General features: G+C 44.3%; 2 protein-coding genes across 3 annotated transcripts in view; both read left to right on the plus strand.

Moving 5' to 3' along the window:
* Window positions 1-336: 336 nt before the first annotated feature.
* MRPS36 (mitochondrial ribosomal protein S36) lies at window positions 337-14,991 on the plus strand. Of its 2 annotated transcripts, none has more exons than XM_033179760.1 (4): window positions 337-517; window positions 10,165-10,228; window positions 12,411-12,710; window positions 13,032-13,239. In XM_033179760.1, the coding sequence occupies exons 1-4, from the start codon at window positions 476-478 to the stop codon at window positions 13,037-13,039; spliced, it is 414 nt and encodes a 137-aa protein (XP_033035651.1). In that variant the 5' UTR covers window positions 337-475; the 3' UTR covers window positions 13,040-13,239. The 2 variants fall into 2 exon arrangements, with proteins under 2 accessions (XP_033035651.1, XP_033035652.1); XM_033179761.1 differs by lacking the exon at window positions 13,032-13,239 and adding an exon at window positions 14,036-14,991 and having other exon boundaries at window positions 354-517; window positions 12,411-12,598.
* Window positions 14,992-18,924: 3,933 nt separating this feature from the next.
* The window catches only part of CDK7 (cyclin dependent kinase 7), a 48,346-nt gene continuing 46,687 nt past the window's right edge, over window positions 18,925-20,583 (plus strand). The window contains exons 1-2 of the mRNA XM_033179772.1: window positions 18,925-19,948; window positions 20,301-20,360. Coding sequence (XP_033035663.1) covers window positions 19,883-19,948; window positions 20,301-20,360 — 126 coding nt within the window. The 5' untranslated portion in view covers window positions 18,925-19,882. The remainder of the gene's footprint in view (window positions 19,949-20,300; window positions 20,361-20,583) is intronic.

Raw genomic sequence — 20,583 nt, forward strand, 5'->3', positions numbered from 1 at the left:
TCTTGTGAGCCTGCCACTACCGTTTTAACAAAATTATTCATTTTAGGAAACCGCAGGGTTTTTGTTTTTCTTTAATTTTTTAAATCTTTGCAAGAGCTGACAGATCAGAAGGTTGTATTATTTATTTGGTTCCAGATAAAATTTTGAACTGTTTCAAAATTATAAACTTGTTTTCTGGAAAGGAAATGGTCCTAGACAATTTATAGGCAAATAAGCAAAAGAGACCCACTATAACAAAACTTTGTCCTCAAAACGAAACAATAGAACACACGTGGGTCGATCCTAGGAGGGAGAAGGGGTTGGGGGGGGGGGGGGGGGGGTCAGGCACAGGGGGCGGGGCCATCCCCACGGCGGAGGAGGGCCCAGTCCGGTCTCCGCCTCCGCGACGTCCCGAGAAGCACCGCCCCCAGCCGCCCGGGACTCCGGTGATCGCTGCGGCTCGCTCGCGCCCCGGAAACTGCCCCTTCTTGGGGTCATGATGGGCAGCAAGATGGCGTCTGCCAGTAGGGTCGTTCAGGTAAAGCAATTTGTCGTGTTTCCGCACCTTGGCCGGTAGGACGGTGCTGACTGTAGCGACGGCGTCGGGGAGGAAAGGCGGTGGGCAGAATCTGCGCGGTGACCGCGCCTCTGCGGAGGGCCAGCGGCGGCGCCCGCGTGTGTGTGTCAGGATGGGACTTTGAGCCTCTAGGGCCGGGCAGTGAGGTGGGTCCGGCGCCGAGGGTTCGAGCCTGGCGGCAAGCGTGCAGCATCTTCGCAGGTAGGTTCTGTACCTACTGCCGGGGTGCCCGGCCCCTCCGCCAGGACCTTGTTAGTCTTAGGCGTCTGTGGGTGAGACGGCCCTGGCGGTAGCCTGGCCAATCACCGTCTAGGATTGGCTGTGGTGCCCCCGATCAGCCAATCGGAAGGAAGGCGGTAGCGGGGCGTGGAAGGAAGTGAACCCTGGATCTGACCCAGTGCCCCTTCAAGGTCTCGGGAATGGTCGGGCAACTGGCGCCGCGTACTGCGCCCTAGCCAGAGCGGGTTCTCCCCAACCTCTCCAAGCGTCTGGCTACACGCCAGATGAGGGGAATAGAAAAATGTTATTTAAGCTTAATTTGTGTGTGTGTGTGTGTGTGTGTATAAGCGTTGGTTTCACAAGCCTATTTTCACTTGGTTTAGATAGACAGCTGAAGTAACTTAGTCTTTGAACCCTGAAAGTGTATTATTTTATGATTGACTTTTATCTTTGATATGAGAAGTACATTTCGCTTTATATAAGTACATCTCTTAAAAGACCTTTTTCTAAATTCCTGAGGTTGTTGTCTGAATGATAATCCTAGATCCCAGTTTTTGGTCCCATTGCAGTGAATGATCCTCACTTATTCAGTGGGTAGTTATTGAGCATTAACTAGTTAAAGATTCTGTAAGGACTGAGAGACTATCTGACAAAGGTCTGTTATTCATAATATATAACCATATGTATCAATAATATATAACAATTTAAAAATGGGTAAAAGACTTGGTGTTGCACAAAAGATACCCAAATGAGCAATGAACATTTTTTTTTTTTTTTGAGACGGAGTCTCACTCTGTCGCCGGGGCTGGAGTGCAGTGGCCGGATCTCAGCTCACTGCAAGCTCCGCCTCCCGGGTTCACGCCATTCTCCTGCCTCAGCCTCCCGAGTAGCTGGGACTACAGGCGCCCGCCACCTCGCCCGGCTAGTTTTTTGTATTTTTTAGTAGAGACGGGGTTTCACAGTGTTAGCCAGGATGGTCTCGATCTCCTGACCTCGTGATCCGCCCGTCTCGGCCTCCCAAAGTGCTGGGATTACAGGCTTGAGCCACCGCGCCCGGCCGCAATGAACATTTTTAAAGGGGCTCAATATCATTACTTGCCAGGAAAATAAAAATTAAAACCATGAGGTCCTACACATCCACCAAAAATGACTAAAATTTAGACGTCAGTGTTGATAAGAATGTGAAGTGTCTGAAACCCTCAGTAGTGCTGGTGGGAATATAAAATGTTACAGCCACTTTGGAAAGCTGTCAGTCTCTAATAGTTAAGCGTGTATCTACGGTATGACCCAGCAATTCTACTCATTGGTTTATTGCCCAAGAGAAGTGAATGCCCATAGTCTCTGTACCAAAATGTTCATAGAGAAAAGAGTTACTAGCAAAGAACTGGGGTCCAGAGCTAAGAGATTCCAGCCTGGCAGCAGAAGTGTGGCATCTCAGCAGGTAGGTACTGTACATACTGCCTTGGGGTCCCTGGCTCTGTTTCTGTTAGCCCCCAAACCAGAAACAATCTATATGTCTGTCTTTTGCATAAACAAATTGTGGTAGTTTGTTAAAATGGTAGAGTCCAAAGCAATACTAACAGCTGATCTATGCAAACAAATGAAGAAACCATGAGATACACAGTAAGGAATGGTCTGTGCCCTTCTAACATAGGAACAAAGACCTGTACTCACATATTTAGAATTCATACCAGGTTCGTGACTGCACTCTTAAAAAAAAAAAAAAAAGGAAAAGAATACTACCAATATGCTAATATAATATCACTTGAGCCTAGGAGTTAGACGCTGCAGTGAACCACAATCACCCCACTGCACCCCAGCCTGTGTAATAGGCTGTGTAACAGAGCAAGACCTGGTCTCAAAAAATAAATAATAGAGTATCTGCTAATATTATGTAATAATTACATATAACATTAGCAAAATTTATTGAGTATCTCTGTGACAGGCCTATAAAGTTAGGACTACAGTGCCAATAAGAGAGTTTAGGCCAGGCTCACTGGTGTATGCCTGTAATCCCAACACTTTGGCAGTTTGAGGCAGGAGGATGGCTTGAGCCCAGGAGTTCAAGACCAGCCTGGGCAACATGGCAAGACCCCATCTCTATAAAAATTTTTAAAAATTAGCTGAGCATGGTGACATGCACCTGTGGTTCCAGCTACTCAGGAGGCTGAAGTGGGAAGATTGAGCCCGGGTGATCAAGGCTACAGTGAGCCATAATCATGCCTCTGCATTCCAGTCTGGACAACAGAGCTAGACCCTGACTCAAAAAAAAAACGTAGAGCTTAGAATTTGGTTGTTGATCCATATCTTGAAGGAAGAGAAGAGTGCCAAAAGACTGATTGGCACAAACTGATAGGAAGTCACGTAGCATGGTCTCAGAACATTAAGTAAAGACAAAGCTGGCTGGGCACGGTGGCTCACACCTATAATCCCAACACTTTGGGAAGCCAAGGTGGGAAGACTGCTTGAGCCAGGAGTTCAAGATTAGCCTAGGCAACATAGCAAGACCCTGTCTCTATAAAAATTAGCCAGGCAGGAGGGGTGGTGTGTGATGTGTACCTGTAGTCCTAGCTACTCAGGAGGCTGAGGTGGAAAGATTACTTGAGCCCAGGAGTTTGATGCTGCAGTAAACCACGATCACTCCACTGCACCCCAGCCTGTGTAACAGAGCAAGACCTGGTCTCAAAAAATAAATAATAAAGTAAAACATTTTCAGACTGGCTAACAAATGAAAATCCAGTGCTATACTATTTATAAGAGGCATAGCTAAAACTGAGATTTGGAAAGGTAAAAATAAAGAGATAATCAACTGATCTTTGACAAAAGGGAATACAATGGAGACAAGATAGTCTTTCAACATGGTGCTGAAAAAATTGGAGATCCATCTAGACACAGACCTCACGTCCTTCACAAAAATTAAGTCAAAATGGATCCTAGACCTAAATGCAAAATGCAAATCTATAAAATCAATCCTTATAGGAGAAAATAAAACTAACCTTAGGTTTAGCAATGACTTTTTTTTTTTTTTTTTTTGAGGCGGAGTCTCGCTTTGTCGCCCGGACTGGAGTGCAGTGGCCGGATCTCAGCTCACTGCAAGCTCCGCCTCCCGGGTTTACGCCATTCTCCTGCCTCAGCCTCCCAAGTAGCTGGGACTACAGGCGCCTGCCACCTCGCCCGGCTAGTTTTTGTATTTTTAGTAGAGACGGGGTTTCACCGTGTTAGCCAGGATGGTCTCGATCTCCTGACCTCGTGATCCGCCCGTCTCGGCCTCCCAAAGTGCTGGGATTACAGGCTTGAGCCACCGCGCCCGGCCTAGCAATGACTTTTTAGATACAACACCAAAGGCATGATCCATGAAAAATTAATTGATAAGCTGGACTTCATTAAAAAAATTCTGCTCTGGCCGGGCGCGGTGGCTCAAGCCTGTAATCCCAGCACTTTGGGAGGCCGAGACGGGCGGATCACGAGGTCAGGAGATCGAGACCATCCTGGCTAACATGGTGAAACCCCGTCTCTACTAAAAATACAAAAAACTAGCCGGGCGAGGTGGCGGGCGCCTGTAGTCCCAGCTACTTGGGAGGCTGAGGCAGGAGAATGGCGTGAACCCGGGAGGCGGAGCTTGCAGTGAGCCGAGATTGCGCCACTGCACTCCAGCCTGGGCGACAGAGCGAGACTCCGCCTCAAAAAAAAAAAAAAAAAAAATTCTGCTCTGTGAGACACTGTCAAAAAAAGGCAAGCCACATATTGGGAGAAAATACTTTCAAAAGACATATCTGATAAAAGACTATTATAGAAAACATAAGGCCGGACATGGTGACTCATGCCTGTAATCCCAGCACTTTGGGAGACCAAGGCGGGCAGATCACTTGAGTTCAGGAGTTTGAGACCAGCCTGGCCAACATGGCAAAACCCCGTCTCTACTAAAAGTACAAAAATTATCTGGGCATGGTAGCGGGCACCTGTAATCCGAGCTACTCAGGAGGCCGAGGCAGGAGAATTGCTTGAACCTGGGAGACGGAGGTTGCAGTGAGCCCACTGCACTCCAGTCTGGGCAACAGAGCGAGGCTCTGTCTCAGAAAAGAAAAAAAAAAAAAAGGAAACAGAAGAATTCAACAATAAGAAAATAAATAAAAATAAATGACTGAATTTTAAAATGGGCAAAACAGTTGAACAGACACTTCATCAAAGAAAATATACACACTTTGGGAGGCTGAACTGGGTGGATCACTTGAGCCCTGGAGTTCAAGACCAGCCTGGCCAACATAGTGAAAGCCTGTCTCTACAAAAAATACAAAAGTTAACTGGGTGTGGTGGTGCACACCTGTAGTCCCAGCTACTTGGGAGGCTGAAGTGAGAGGATCAGTTTAAGTGGGAGGATTGCTTGAACTTGGGATGTTGAGGTTGCACTGAGCTGAGATCACACCACTGTACTCTAGCCTGGGCAACAGAGCATAACCCTGTCTCAAAAGAAAAGAAAAGAAAAATGATATACAAATGACAGATAGGTCTAATGAAAAGATACTCAGCCAGGCACGGTGGCTCACGCCTATAATCCCAGCACTTTGGGAGGCCTAGGTGGCTGGATCACCTGAGGTCAGGAGTTCGAGACCAGCCTGGCCAACATGGCGAAACCCCATCTCTACTAAAAGTACAAAAATTAGCCAGGTGTGGTGGTGTGCACCTGTAATCCCAGCTACTTGGGAGGCTGAGGCAGGAGAATTGCTTAAACCTGGGAGGCGGAGGTTGCAGTGAGCCGAGATCGCGCCATTGTACTCCAGCCTGGGCGACAGAGTGAGACTCTGTCTCAAAAAAAGAGAAGATACTCAACATCATATGTTATTAGAGAATTTCAAGTTAAGACAACCATTACACACCTGTCAGAATGGCCAGAATCCGAAACACTTGACAACACTTAATGTTGACAAAGATGTGAATTCTTATTACTATCCCACCTAACGGGAACTCTCATTCATTGCTGGTGGGAATGCAAAATGGTACAGCCACTTTGGAAGACGGTTTGGCAATTTCTTTCTTTTTTAGGTACATGCCACCATGCCTAATTTTTGTATTTTTTGTAGAGTCAGGGTTTCACTATGTTGCCCAGGCTGGTCTTGAACTCGTGGACTCAAGGGATCCACCTGCCTTGACCTCCTGACGTATTGGGATTACAGGCGTCAGCCACGGCACTGATCCCAGTTTGGCAATTTCATACAAAAGGAAACATAATCTTACCGTACGATCTAGCCATTACACTCCATAGTATCTACCCAAGTGAGTTGAAAACTTATGTCCACATAAAAGCTGCACACAGATGTTTATAGCAGCTTTATTCATAATTACCAAAATTTAGAAGCAAACAAGATATCCTTCAGTAGGTGAATTGATAAACTGTGGTACATCCAGATATTGAAATATTATTCAGCACTAAAAAGAAATGAGCTATCAAGCCATGAAAAGGCATGAATAAATCTTAGATGGGGCCAGGCACTGTGGCTCACGCCTGAAATCCCAACACTTTGGGAGGCCGAGGTGGGCAGATCACGAGGTCAAGAGATTGAGACCATCCTGGCCAACATGGAGAATCCCCATCTCTACTAAAAATACAAAAATTAGTTGGACATGGCGGCACTTACCTGTAGTCCCAGCTACTCAGGAGGCTGAGGCAGGAGAATCACTCGAACCTGGGTGGAGGGTGCATTGAGCCGAGATCGCACCATTGCACTCCATCCTGGGCGACAGAGCGAGACTTCGTCTCAGAAAAAAAAGAAAAAAATCTTAGATGGATAGTTTGACCTTTTCTAGAATGTCATATGGTTGCAGTCATACAGTGGGAGCCTTTTCGGATTGGCTTCTTAGTTATCCAACTAATATGCAGTTGGAGTTATTTGTTTGTCATATTTGTATTTAGAATGTAAAAAGACAATTGAGAAGGGGAAATTTTTGTTTTGTTTTGTTTGAGACAGAGTCTCACTTTGTCACACAGGCTGGAGTGTAGTGGCGCGATAATGGCTCACTGCAGTCTTGACCTCCCGAGGTTCAAGTGGATCCTCCTGCCTCATTCCCCGAAATAGCTGGGACTAAAGGTGTGCAACACCACTCACAGCTAATTTTTTGGTATTTTTTGTAGAGACAGGGTTTCGCCATGTTGCCCAGGCTAGTTTCAAACTCCTGAGCTCAAGAAATCCACCTGCCTCAGACTCCCAAACTGCTGAGATTATAGGTGTGAGTCACCACACCCAATCAAGAAGGGGAAATGAGAGCATAAGCTGAATATCAGATGATAGTAGGAATTATTGTTAAGTGTGGCAAAAGTATTGGGGCTCACTTGAACAAAAACTAGGGTGAACTAAGGTGTCTACCATGATTATATTTGTAATCTGGTGAGTTAATAAACAGTGACTTTTTTTTGAGACAGGATCTTGCTGTTGCCCAGGCTGCAGTGCAGCAGCATGATCTTGTCTGGTTTACTGTATCTCAACCTCTCGGGCTCAAGTGATCTTCCCAACTAAGCCTCCCAAGTAGCTGGCACAACAGGCCCACGCCACCATGCCCAGCTAACTTTTTAAATTTGTGGTAGAGACAGGGTCTCACTATATTGCCCAGGCTGGTCTCGAACTGCTGGGCTCAAGTGATCCTCCTGCCTCAGCCTCTCAAAGTGCTGGGATTACATGCATGAGCCACTGAGCCTGGCTTCACTGCTTTCAAATTGGAAAAAAAAAAAAAAGTATTGGGGTTATGATTTAACAAAAATTCTGTTTGTCAGTAATGTGTGGAAGGTATTAACAGATGAGATGGGATTAAATGTATAGGATTTGTTTAATCAGGGAAGGGATGATGAAATAAGATTGACTATATTATTGTTAAAGTTGTGTGATGAATATATCAGGGTTTATTTTATGCCATTCTACTTTTTTTGCATTTAAAACACTTTCTGGGCTGGCTCATGCCTGTAATCCCCGTACTTTAGGTGGCCAAGGCAGGAGGATCGCCAGGAGTTCAAGACCCACCTAAGGAACATAGGGAGACGCCATCTCCACAAAAAATGTTAAAAATTAGCCAGACGTGGTGGGGCACACTTGTAGTCCCAGTTACTTTGGAGGCTGAGGTGGGAGGATCACTTGGGCCTGGGAGGTTGAGGCTGTAATGAGCTGTGATCACACCACTGCACTCCAGCCTGGGTGACAGAGCAAGACCCTATCTCAAAATAATTTTTTTTGTTGTTAAAAAGTAGGGATACCAAAGAGAGTGGGAATTTAATTTATAAGACCATATTATTATTATTGTTGTTGTTTTTCTTTAAGATGAAGTCTTGCTCTGTCACCCAGGCTGGAGTGCAGTGGCACAATCTTGGCTCACTGCAACCTCCACCTCCTGGGTTCAAGTGATTTCTCATGCCCCAGCCTCCTGAGTAGCTGGGATTACAAGCGTGCACCATCATACCCAGCTAACTTTTATATTTTTAGTAGAGACAGGGTTTCACCATGTTGACCAGATTGATCCTGAACTCCTGACCTCAAGTGATCCGCTCGCTTTGGCCTTCCAAAGTGCTGGGATTACAGGTGTGAGACACTGTGCCTGGCCTATAAGGCCATATTAAATCATGTTTTTAAGTATATAAAAGCAGTGTTGCAAATGATTCTTTCTCTGCAGTGTATGTACATTTGTATAAGTATATAATACATATTTACATGCCTATACAGTTAGACCTAACTTACAAAAGGTTTATTCACTTATTTGGCAACTGTTTCTTGGACATTTACCGTGTAACAGGAATGCTGCTGCAGAAGTGCTTAATTTTCTGTCTCTGACTGTCCAGGAGCTTAGCACTGTCCTATAATCATTGGCTAACTTATCTGTCCTCTGAAAACACGAGGAGGGGTTTTTAACTCAGACTTTGGAATTTGGGAAAGGTTCTTAGAGAAGAGTGACATGTGAGCTGTTGTAAAGGATAAGCAGTCAGAAGGATAGGCATGGAAGTGGAATGGGATGGGAGGGAGGGAGATTTCATGGCAGAGGACATAAGCTCTAGATGGAATGGGGATAAATAGCAGGATGAATTGGGGAAAGGAAAAGTACTTCAGAATACCTGGAGCAACAGGTACATAAGAGAGTTGGGGAGAAAGGCTGGCAAAGTAAGGAGAGACCAGATCACGATGGGTGTTGTGAGTGCCAAATAAGATTTTGAACTTTATCGTGAAAGCTGTGGAACATTTTTCAAACTTCTTTTTTTTTTTTTTTTTGAGACGGAGTCTGGCTCTGTCGCCCAGGCTGGAGTACAGTGGCCGAATCTGAGCTCACTGCAAGCTCCGCATCCTGGGTTCACACCATTCTCCTGCCTCAGCCTCCCAAGTAGCTGGTACTACAGGCGCCCGCCACCTCACCCGGCTAGTTTTTTGTATTTTTTAGTAGAGACGGGGTTTCACCGTGTTAGCCAGGATGGTCTCGATCTCCTGACCTCGTGATCCGCCCGTCTCGGCCTCCCAAAGGGCTGGGATTACAGGCTTGAGCCACCGCGCCCGGCCTACTTCTTTTTTTTTTATTTTAAGTTGTGGAGAGGGAGTCTCACCTTCTTGCTCAGGCTGGTCTCAAACTCCTGGGCTCAAGCCATCCTCCTGCCTCAGCCTCCCAAAGTGCTGGGATTACAGGCATGAGCCACCGATCCCAGCCAGTTTTCAAACTTTTAAATAGGGGAGTGACAATAGGACAGATAGAACATTCTCTTAAGAAGCTTGGCTATGAAAGTGAAAGTGAAGAAACAGCTAATAGAGAAGTTTTTGTTTGTTTGTTTGTTTGTTTTGAGACAGAGCCTCACTCTGTCACCCAGGCTGGAGTGCAGTGGCTCGATCTTGGCTCACAGCAACTTCTGCCTCCCGGGTTCAAGCAATTCTCTGCTTCAGCCTCCTGAGTAGCTGGGATTACAGGCGCCCACCACCACGCCCTGCTAATTTTTTTTATTTTTTTTAGTAGAGATGGGGTTTCGCCATCTTGGCTAGGCTGGTCTTGAATTCGTGACTTCATGCAGTCTGCCCGCCTGGGCCTCTCAAAGTGTTGGGATTACAGGCATAAGCCACTGTGCTCAGCCAGCTTTCAATTCTTACCAATCTATAAGTCATGCAACATAAAATCCACATCATCTCCTCCACTGGGTTGCTTTGAAGTACACCTTCGATAGTACAATGAAAGTCTTGTGATTGTATATAAAGTACAAAGTTGTGTTTACCAGATAGACAAGTTAATAATTCATAGACCAGCTTTCCTGGTTGGGGAAGAGTATAATTTAAAGTTGCTGTCAAATAGTAAGTTTAACAAAAGTATCTATTTATGAGGTTTAGAAGATCATTTCTTTTAGTTAATGAGATTGTTTTTCATGCATATTATTTTTCCTTTAGGTAGTCAAACCACACACTCCATTAATAAGGTTTCCTGACAGAAGAGACAATCCTAAACCCAATGGTAAGTTGTATTTTATTTAGATTTCTTTTAAAATTGTGTACGTGAATATTTATAAATGAATATTTTATTATAGGCAATATTTCTCATTTAAAAATCAGTTAAGACTATTGGAGCTTAGATCAAAGTAGTGCCCTATGCAACATGCAAGTAGAAATTAACTTATGGCCGGGCACGATGGCTCACACCTGTAATCCCAGCACTTTGGGAGGCCGAGGCAGGCAGATAACCTGAGGTCAGGAGTTCGAGACCAGCCTGGGCAACATGTTGAAACCCTGTCTTTACTAAAAAATATAAAAATATTAGCCAGGCATGGTGGTGGGCTCCTATAGTCCCAGCTACTCGGGAGGCTGAAGCGGAGAACTGCTTGAACCCAGGAGGCGGAGGTTGGAGTGAGCCGAGATCATGCCACTGCACTCCAGCCTGGGTGACAGGGCAAGACTTTGTCTCAAAAAAAAAAAAAAAAAATTATTACCTCTATTTTATTTTACTTTTTGAGACAGGGTCTTGCTCTGTCTCCCAGGCTGGAGTACAGTGGTGCTATCTTGGCACACTGCAGCCTCCCCCTCCTGGGTTCAAGCAATTCTTGTGCTTCAACCTCCTTAGTAGCTGGGATTACAGGCATACACCAGCACGCCTGACTAATTTTTGTATTTTTAGTAGACACAGGGTTTACACCATGTTGTCTAGGCTGGTCTGGAACTCCTGATCTCAGGTGATCTGCCTGCCTTGGCTTCCCGAAGTGCTGGGATTACAGGCGTGAGCCACATACCTGGCCTTTATTACCCCTATTTTAAAAGGTAGTGACTCAACAGAAGATGTCTCTGAATTCCTAGTGAGTTTATATGGGCTAAATTTTGTCCTGCCTTTACTCTCTCCTATCCTTTAGAAGATTCTCCCAGGCTTCCATTTGCAGAGACTGAAAATAATAACCCTTCCTATGTTTCTCTCCTCATCAACCATCTTTTCTCTCATTCATTCATTTATCTATTCATCTAGTCAGTAAATGTTTTTTGGATTGCCTTAATCCTTAGCATTTATTTGAAATGAATGGGAGAAGATTCTGAAAGGGTTCTGTTTTTCTCTGATTCCCACCCCCCCCCCTTTTTTTTTTTTTTAAACCAGATCCTCGGTGCTTCTCTTGCTTTAATTCAGGCAATTTCAACACATTTTATAGGTGTGTGTATATATATATATATATATATATATATATATATATTTTTTTTTTTTTTTTTTTTTTTTTTTGAGATGGAGTCTCGCTCTGTCGCCCAGGCTGGAGTGCAGTGGCCGGATCTCAGCTCACGGCAAGCTCCGCCTCCCGGGTTTACGCCCTTCTCCTGCCTCAGCCTCCCGAGTAGCTGGGACTACAGGCGCCAGCCACCTCGCCCGGCTAGCTTTTTTTGTATTTTTAGTAGAGACGGGGTTTCACCGTGTTAGCCAGGATGGTCTCGAACTCCTGACCTCGTGATCCGCCCGTCTCGGCCTCCCAAAGTGCTGGGATTACAGGCTTGAGCCACCGCGCCCGGCTATAGGTATATTTTTAACTTATTGTAACTATTGAAGAATTAAGATAAACAAGTGTGAAGATACTGAGAAAACTACCCTCATTTACATTTACTGACTTTCTTATTCCTTGTTATAAGATATTACCTGTAAACTCCACCATGTGTTGGCCTATGAGGGCTTATGTGAGATAAGCTTAAGTAGTGTAGGTTCCCCTAAAGGGTTGAATTCCACTAACTAGAAATTTCATTATTTTACATTTTTGTAACTCATTTACTTAAAACTGCTCCTTTGCTGGGTACAGTGGCATCTGCCTATAGTCCTAATTACTCACAGGCTGAGGTGGGATGGCAGGAGGCTGAGGCAGGATGCTTGCTTGAGCCCAGGAGTTCAAGATCAGCCTGGACAACAAAGTAAGACCCCATCTCTACATAATAAATATATAAAAATTTTAAAGTTACCTCCTTATTTGTTTTTAGAAACCTTTATGAAATTATGTATAGCCAACTGAGTTACCCTACAATATTTACCTTTTGGAATTATAATACTTCAAGAGTTATTTGAAGAATGACTTCATTTCAAGAATGACTTGATTATTTGATAGTATTTTAAGACTCAGTATTTTGACATCTGAACAATTTCTCTAATAAGGTCTTTTTTTTTTTTTTTTTTTAAATTTCAGTGTCGGAAGCTTTGAGATCAGCAGGGCTACCATCTCACTCTTCTGTAATTTCACAACATTCTAAGGGAAGTAAATCACCAGATTTGTTGATGTATCAGGGTCCACCAGATACTGCAGAAATAATAAAAACATTACCTCAGAAATACAGAAGGAAACTTGTGTCTCAAGAAGAAATTGAATTTATCCAAGTAAGTCATTGCTCTTTGTCCCAAGACTATGCAAAACACCATAACATTTGGGCTTTGGGGATTTCATTTGCCGATTTACATGTTGTTCCTATTGTCATGTCAGAGTGTGGTCAGAGCTAAGACAGAGGCCGGGCGCGGTGGCTCAAGCCTGTAATCCCAGCACTTTGGGAGGCCGAGACGGGTGGATCGCGAGGTCAGGAGATCGAGACCATCCTGGCTAACACGGCGAAACCCCGTCTCTACTAAAAAATACAAAAAACTAGCCGGGCGAGGTGGCGGGCGCCTGTAGTCCCAGCTACTTGGGAGGCTGAGGCAGGAGAATGGCGTAAACCCGGGAGGTGGAGCTTGGCAGTGAGATGAGATCCGGCCACTGCACTCCAGCCTGGGCGACAGAGCGAGACTCCGTCTCAAAAAAAAAAAAAAAAAAAAAAAAAGAGCTAAGACAGGATGGTCAGGTAGGCCAAGACTACGAGAAACAAACCATAGTCAAATCCCTCTGTAAATATGCGTGGTATATCAATGTCAATAGATACAATCACATAAAAAAACAGTTCTTTGGGGTCTTCAATAATTTTTCAGAGTGTAAAGAGCTCCTGATACCAAGAAATTTAAGGACAGGTCAACCTTGAGTCCCTTCGAGGTCTGACATTATAAGAGTTGATAAAAGGGCTGGGCATGGTGCTCACGCCTGTAATCCCAGCACTTTGGGAGGTCAAAGCAGGTGGATCACCTGAGGTCAGGAGTTGGAGACCAGCCTGGCCAATATGGTGAAACCCTGTCTCTACTAAAACTACAAAAATTAGCTGGATATGGTGGCGGGTGCCTGTAATCCCAGCTACTTGGGAGGCTGAGGCAGGAGAATCTCTTGAACCCGGGAGGCAGAGGTTGCAGTGAGCCGAAATGGCACCACTGCACTCTAGCTTGGGCAGCAAGAGTGAAACTCCGGAAACTCTGTCTCAAAAAAAAAAAAAGAATTGATATGAGTACCCTAAAGTTTTGACTAATTCAAAACTATGTTTTAAAAACCAAAGATGGGGCGGTGGCTCAAGCCTGTAATCCCAGCACTTTGGGAGGCCGAGACGGGCGGATCACGAGGTCAGGAGATCGAGACCATCCTAGCTAACACCGTGAAACCTCGTCTCTACTAAAAAATACAAAAAACTAGCCAGGTGAGGTGGCAGGCACCTGGAGTCCCAGCTACTCGGGAGGCTGAGGCAGGAGAATGGTGTAAACCCGGGAGGCGGAGCTTGCAGTGAGATGAGATCCGGCCACTGCACTCCAGCCTGGGCGACAGAGCGAGACTCCGTCTCAAAAACAAACAAACAAAAAAACCAAAGATTACTTGCTGAAGATTGTATAAATTTGTAAAGTTGCCATCAAAACATTTCCTGGGTCAATTTAACATCTAATCTTACTGCTTTATTTTTCCCTTTTCAGCGTGGAGGTCCTGAATAACCATGGTGGCTGCTGTTTGTCATCAGACAATAGAATTGTCTTTACAATAAAGGACTTCCAAAATGACAGATGAGAAACTGTATATTAAACACCTTTAATAAATACTATGAAAAAAATGAAATATAGAAAATTTAGATGGACACTTGTATTTCCTAATTTATGTATCTTGGTCAGCTTCTTCACAAGCTTACCTAATTATTTATACACTTTATACTTATTAAAGTATACATTTTTAAATGTTAGCTTATTAATTTACTCTTGATTATCAAACATTACCAGTGTTGAACTATTAAAAGCACATAATGTATAGTAAACTATCATAGGATTCTTATAATTTCACTTTTCTTTCTGTTTAGACATGGAAAAATTTATCAGTCAGAATTGCTTTTTTAGGTACATGATTTTCCTGAAATTGGGTGAGGATCAGTGAAATAATGACTCTATTACTTGTTCTTAATTCTCTGTTCTCTAATGTTTTTTCATTCGCAAGTTTACTGGAGTATAACTGGCTTAGTAAGTATATCCTACTCTGAATGATAAAAATATAGTCAAGCTAAAATAGGTGACTATACTATTAAGATAGAGGAGATCATACAAAAGGTTCCAAGGAAGTCAAAGAGTATAAAATGGAAAATAATTAAGAGACCAAAATGAATATAGCATAGGAATAAAGATTTCACTAGAAATTGCAACGTATTATGTTTCGGAGGTTGTAAGGAAGTCTTGTTCTTTGGTTTATTTTACTGTTTTGTGATCTTGTATGCAAATCCTGATAACCATTAACTTTCTCAAACTTAATGTCTCAAAGCCTCATAAAATCAACATAAATATTTACTTATTAAGCAGTTTATGAAACTTTAATGGGGCCCCCTGTGCCAAGGGTATGTGTATTATGAAGTAAAACCTCACAAAGCTAAATAAATTCTCTTCCATACCTTGAACGATTTCCAGAATATGCTTTAAAGAAGTGGTCCCTGAGAGTTAAGGGTAGCTCATGAGCTAGAAATAGAATTGGTTTTGAGTATGCTTCTGTATTTACTCAGTTACCTGTGGGTTAATTTTTACTTATTTCTACTACTCCACAGAGTTGATTTACTTCTCTTATAAATTTTTTGCTGTGGCCTAGTGTAAATGTTGTTCAGCACAAATATGAGATAGGGATTGGGGTTTGATGCTGGCAATAAGCTGTTCTGGTGACTCATTGAAAAACATGATTCAGGCCAGGTGCAGTGGCTCACGCTTTGTAATACCAGCACTTTGGGGGGCCAAGGCAGGTTGATCACCTGAGGTCAGGAGTTCAAGACTAGCCTGGGTGACATGGTGAAACCCCATCTCTACTAAAAACACAAAAATTAGCCAGGCATGGTGATACGCACCTGTAATCCCAGCTACAGGGAAGCTGAGGCCAGTGAATCACTTGAACCCGGGAGGCAGAAGTTGCAGTGAGCCGACATTGCGCCACTGCATTCCAGCCTGGTCGACAGAGTGAGACTCCAAGAAAAAAAAAAAAAGAAAAACATGATTCATTTCTTTTTTTTATTATTTAAAAATGTATTGCTGGGTGTGGTGGCTCACACCTGTAATCCTAGCACTTTGGAAGGCCAAGGCAGGCGGATCACCTGATGTCAGGAGTTCAAGACGAGCCTAGCCAACATGGTGAAACCCCGTCTCTACTAAAACTACAAAAATTAGCTGGGCATGGTGGCAGGTGCCTATAATCCCAGCTACTCAGGAGGCTGAGGCAGGAGAATTGCTTGAACCCAGGAGGCGGAGGTTGCAGTGAGTGGAGGTCACACAACTGCACTCCAGGCTAGGCGACAGAGCGAGACTCTGTCTAAAAAAAAAAAAAATTATTTGGGAAAATTACTGTAGAACAACCACTGTTCTTTGCTCCTGCCCTGCTGCCATCCCCTCAGTTTTCTTATTTCAGCAAAAGAAAGCCCAGGGCCAGGCCGGGCATGGTGGCTCATGTCTGTAATCCCAGCACTTTGGGAGGCCGAGGCGGGCAGATCACCTGAGATCAGGAGTTCAAGACCAGCCTAGCCAACATGGTGAAACCCCATCTCTACTAAAAATACAAAAAATTAGCTGGGTGTGGTGGTCGGCACCGGTAATCCCAGCTACTCAGGAGGCTGAGGCAGGAGAATTGCTTGAACCTGGGAGGCAGAGGTTGCAGTGAGCCGAGATCATGCCATTGCACGCCAGCCTCTCCAGCCTGGGCGACAAGAGAAAAACTCCATCTCAAAAAAAAAAAAAAAACAAAAAACCCAGGGCCATTATTTTGCTTTCAGAAATAAATTCGGATTCAGGTAGTGAAGAGTGGTATGAGTAATACTGTGGGCCAACAGTTAGAAATCCTAATGTCGAACTGTGGATGTATATCTGAGGGCAATGTTTACTATAGCTGCTGCCATGAAAGAATGAAAAACATCTGTCACTGTTACAGAATTTGTAAGTATAGGTATGGCAAAAGGTATGCCAGTGGGAATTGCTGTCACAGGATGAGCTCCCAAGGAGAGTATTACAGACTTCTGGTGAGGCTTACAGTCAAATAGCCTGTATTTTCATTTAGAGGTTAGGCACTTAAATATATGTAATCAGCAAATTGCTTAATTTGTCCGAGTTTCCGTTTTTCTTTCCAGTACTACACAGTGTGATAGGCAGGATCAAATTAGTGTATTATCTATTACTTTGTAACGAATGACTCCAAAATTAAGTGGCTAAACTCTTAATTTCTCTGGTTTCTCTGGGTCAGGAATTCAGAAGCAGCTTCACTGGGCAGTTTTGACTTAGTGCCTAATGCGGTTGCAATTAGAAATCACTTGAGGCTACAGTCATCTGAAGGCTTGGCTGAGGCTGGCTGATCCACCTCCAAGATGGCTCACTCACATAGCTGACAAGCCGATGCTGGCTGTTGGCAGGAGGCCTTAGTTTCTCTCCACATGGTTGCCTGAGTGAATTCATGACATGGCTGGCTTTCACCAGAGCAAATAATCCAAGCATGCAAGTCAATAGCATCCTTTTATGTTCCAGCCTCATAAATCACACTTCAGCCATATTCTATTGGTCACACAGAACAGCCTGTTTCATTGTGGGAGAAGACTACACAACAGGATTAATACCAGAAGGGAAGGATCATCATGGCCAACTTACAAGCTGGCTAGTACAGACGTGTGGAAGTGCTTTTAAACTGAAAAATGCTTTGCAAATGTGTAATGCTATTTTCTTTTTTTTTCTTTTGGTTCAAAGTGCTCAAATGATATTTTATATATACAGTATCTCACTGTCCCAGAATATCATCTAAACGCTGTCTTCATTATCCTAAATGTCCCAAAATGGGAATTGTCAGCAGCATGATGTAATATACTGATTACCAACTCATACGCCATGGCACACTTAGGGACCTCAAGTCTCACAAGAGTTTCATCAAATTTAGCTCACTATTTTTTTTTTTTTTTTTTTGAGACGGAGTTTTCACTTTTAGCGCACAGGCTGGAGTCCAATGGTGCGATCTTGGCTCATTGCAACCTCCGCCTCGCGGGTTCAGGCAGTTATCCTGCCTCAGCCTCCCTAGTAGCTGTGATTACAGGTGCCCACCACCACACCCAGCTAATTTTTGTATTTTTAGTAGAGACGGGCTTTCACCATGTTGGCCAGGCTGGTTTCGAACTCCTGACTTCAGGTGATCCACCTGCCTTGGCCTCCCAAAGTGCTGGATTACAGGCATGAGCCACTGCACCCAGCTGCTCACTAGCTTATTTCTACAAGTGAGGTTAAATTACTATTTCAGTGATATCTGTCAGAAGAAACTGACAACAGCACCACTAGGCATGACTTGCCTCAAGAGAGATGGTGTGTTTTCTGCAACATGTGAGTTTTGCCTAGACCCAAGTAATGACAAGGAACTGAAAGATAATGGCTAACATATAGTAAATACTTAGTTGTCAAACACTATTCTAAGGGCTTTGCAGGTGTGAGGTCATTTAAGCCTTGGAGCAATCCTCTGAGTAGATCCTATGACAGAAGAAGAAACTGGAAACAAAGTAAGTAATTTACTCTAGTTGTATCTAGTGGCTGAATACTGATAGGGCCACTATCAAATGCAGGCAGTCTGATTCCAGAGTTTAAAAAAAAATGACGAAATTATTGGCCTTGGTATTTTGCTACTTTCTTAAACATATCTCTGAAACTTAGGATTTTCAACTCTTAGAAATATCAAATGTAGGCTGGGCGCAGGGCTTACGCTTGTAATACCAGCACTTTGGGAGGACGAGGAAGGAGGATCACCTGAGATCAGGAGTTTGAGACCAGCCTGGCCAACATGGCGAAACCCCGTCTCTACTAAAAAATACAAAAATTAGCTGGGTGTGGGGGAGTGGGCCAGTAATCCCAGCTAATCGGGAAGCTGAGGCAGGAGAATTGCTTGAACCCGGGAGGCAGAGGTTGCAGTGAGCTCAGATTGCGCCAGTGTACTCCAGCCTGAGCAACAGAGCGAGACTCTGTCTCAAAAAAAAAAAAAGAAAGAAAGAAAGAAAAAGAAAAAGCCGGGAGGGGGGGGCTGGTGGTGCGGGGGAACATTTCCATGTTGACAGCTGCTCTGGCTCAGAACCTTGTAATTATCCATTAGTAGAGCCATCTGGATTACTGCACTAGTTCTCTAATAGGCCTTTCTTTTCCTTGTCCCTCAATATCTATAATATAGTCTCCCATCAGTGTATACCTTTTAAACGTGAGTCAGGTCATATCACTTGTCTGCTCCAATCCCTCCAGTGGGTTTTTAGTGATGCCTTTCTTACACCACCCTATTAAAAACCTCCATCCCTACCCCTGCCCTGATTTGTTATCCTTTATCTGCTTTATTATCTCTATAGCACTTATCACCTACGTATCATAACACATATTTCACTTGTTTTTTATCTGCTCCCATTGGAAAGCAGGGATCTTTGTTCCCTGCTGTTATCTCAGATTCTACAATGGTGCTTGGCACATAGAAAACACTCAATATCAGCAGCGTAAGAGAGGGAAAAATGAAAAAGGAAAAGCACTCAATATATATTTTTGAATAAATGAATTAGTGTGCTTGTTATGACAATTTATGATAATCAAGGGGTTGGGTACTCATCACTGCTAACAGTTAATTGAGCATTGTCTCAATTAATTGAGTTAATGTCTAAGCTTTCTGCGTGTTTCATTTAATACCCACAACCACCTGTGATGTTCATTATTTTTTCCATTTTACCGAGTAGAAAACTGAGGACTAGAAGCCGATTCCCACAGCACGTTTCAGTAGAGTTGGATTGTTTCCCTGGGCCTGCCTCTTCATAAAGGGACTGGACTAAGAATACTCTTGACCAGCCCTTAAGAACTTGGCACTCGTCTCAGTAATCTGAGATAGCAGGGTTTGGCGTCCATAGCAACCGTGGCGACAGGACGCGCTCCAGCGAGAACCAAAAAACGAGAACAGGTACAAGGCTAAACCTTCTACATTCACAGACACCTACCAAACCCCGAACATGGAACACCAAATTAGAACGCTGACTAGTGCCTGGTAATGTAGAAAATACCCAAGTTAAAACGGTAACAGAGTGACACAGCAACCATTGAAGATGCTCCACTTCAGGCACCCACAGGTGTCACGTGACGGGTGGGGAACGCCCACCGCCCGGGTCTAGCGCAGCTTCCTCCGCCCACCACGGAAGTGGGGCGGGGATACTAACGCGGCGAACCTGGGTGGACGGAAGTGGCTGTTGGAGGCTTTAAGGTAGCTTTAAATTCGTGCTGTCCTGGGAGGTCGCCCCTTTCGGCTGGAGTCGGGCTTTGCGGCGCCGGATGGCTCTGGACGTGAAGTCTCGGGCAAAGCGTTATGAGAAGCTGGACTTCCTTGGGGAGGGACAGGTGAGGCTCTCTGGAGGGACGGGGAAGGCCCCGAGGGGACAGCCTCGCGCCGCCTCCACCTTTGCCGGTTTTCCCGTGGAGGCCAGAGGTCTGGCTTGGCTGCTCATTCTCTTTGGGGGAAACCTCCCAGACGCACTTGCTGCCCCTTCTTTACATCCTGGGGGTGAATCCCTGAGCGGCCTCTCCTTGCTGCAGAGTAGCCTAGAGCTGGACGGAGACTGACCCGCCACGTTTCCAGCCGCCGCGAGTCCTCTCAGGAACTCTGGGCTCTCTGCTTCGCGAAATGTAAAAATGCAAAAAGGCAAACACAAAAACTCCCATAAACTTACGTTATTCCTATTTTTCTTTCTAGTTTGCCACGGTTTACAAGGCCAGAGATAAGAATACCAACCAAATTGTCGCCATTAAGAAAGTGAGTTACCTCTTTATGTCGTGATTCTTCAAGTCTCCTTGAAGATGTCTGTATTATGAATCGACTGATAGCCATTTTATTAGTCTTGACAATACTCCGATAATGAGTTACTCATGTCATGTTCAGAGACAAAATAATTAGTGCTTTGTGTTCCCAAACGGAACTCTAGGGTTGAACCCGTTTTAATTTCTATTGAAATGAAGAAGCTGTATGTTATTTTCAC

Source organism: Trachypithecus francoisi, unplaced genomic scaffold, assembly GCF_009764315.1.
Source record: "Trachypithecus francoisi isolate TF-2019V2 unplaced genomic scaffold, Tfra_2.0 Lachesis_group2, whole genome shotgun sequence".
NCBI lineage: Eukaryota > Metazoa > Chordata > Mammalia > Primates > Cercopithecidae > Trachypithecus > Trachypithecus francoisi.

What these genes read in the sequence shown, in the direction of transcription:
- MRPS36 (XM_033179760.1), top strand. Translation starts at nt 476, where the DNA reads ATGATGGGCAGCAAGATGGCGTCTGCCAGTAGGGTCGTTCAG. An exon ending in CTGCCAGTAGGGTCGTTCAG is followed by an intron (nt 518 to 10,164) that starts GTAAAGCAATTT and finishes TTTTTCCTTTAG; the next exon opens with GTAGTCAAACCACACACTCC. An exon ending in AGACAATCCTAAACCCAATG is followed by an intron (nt 10,229 to 12,410) that starts GTAAGTTGTATT and finishes TTTAAATTTCAG; the next exon opens with TGTCGGAAGCTTTGAGATCA.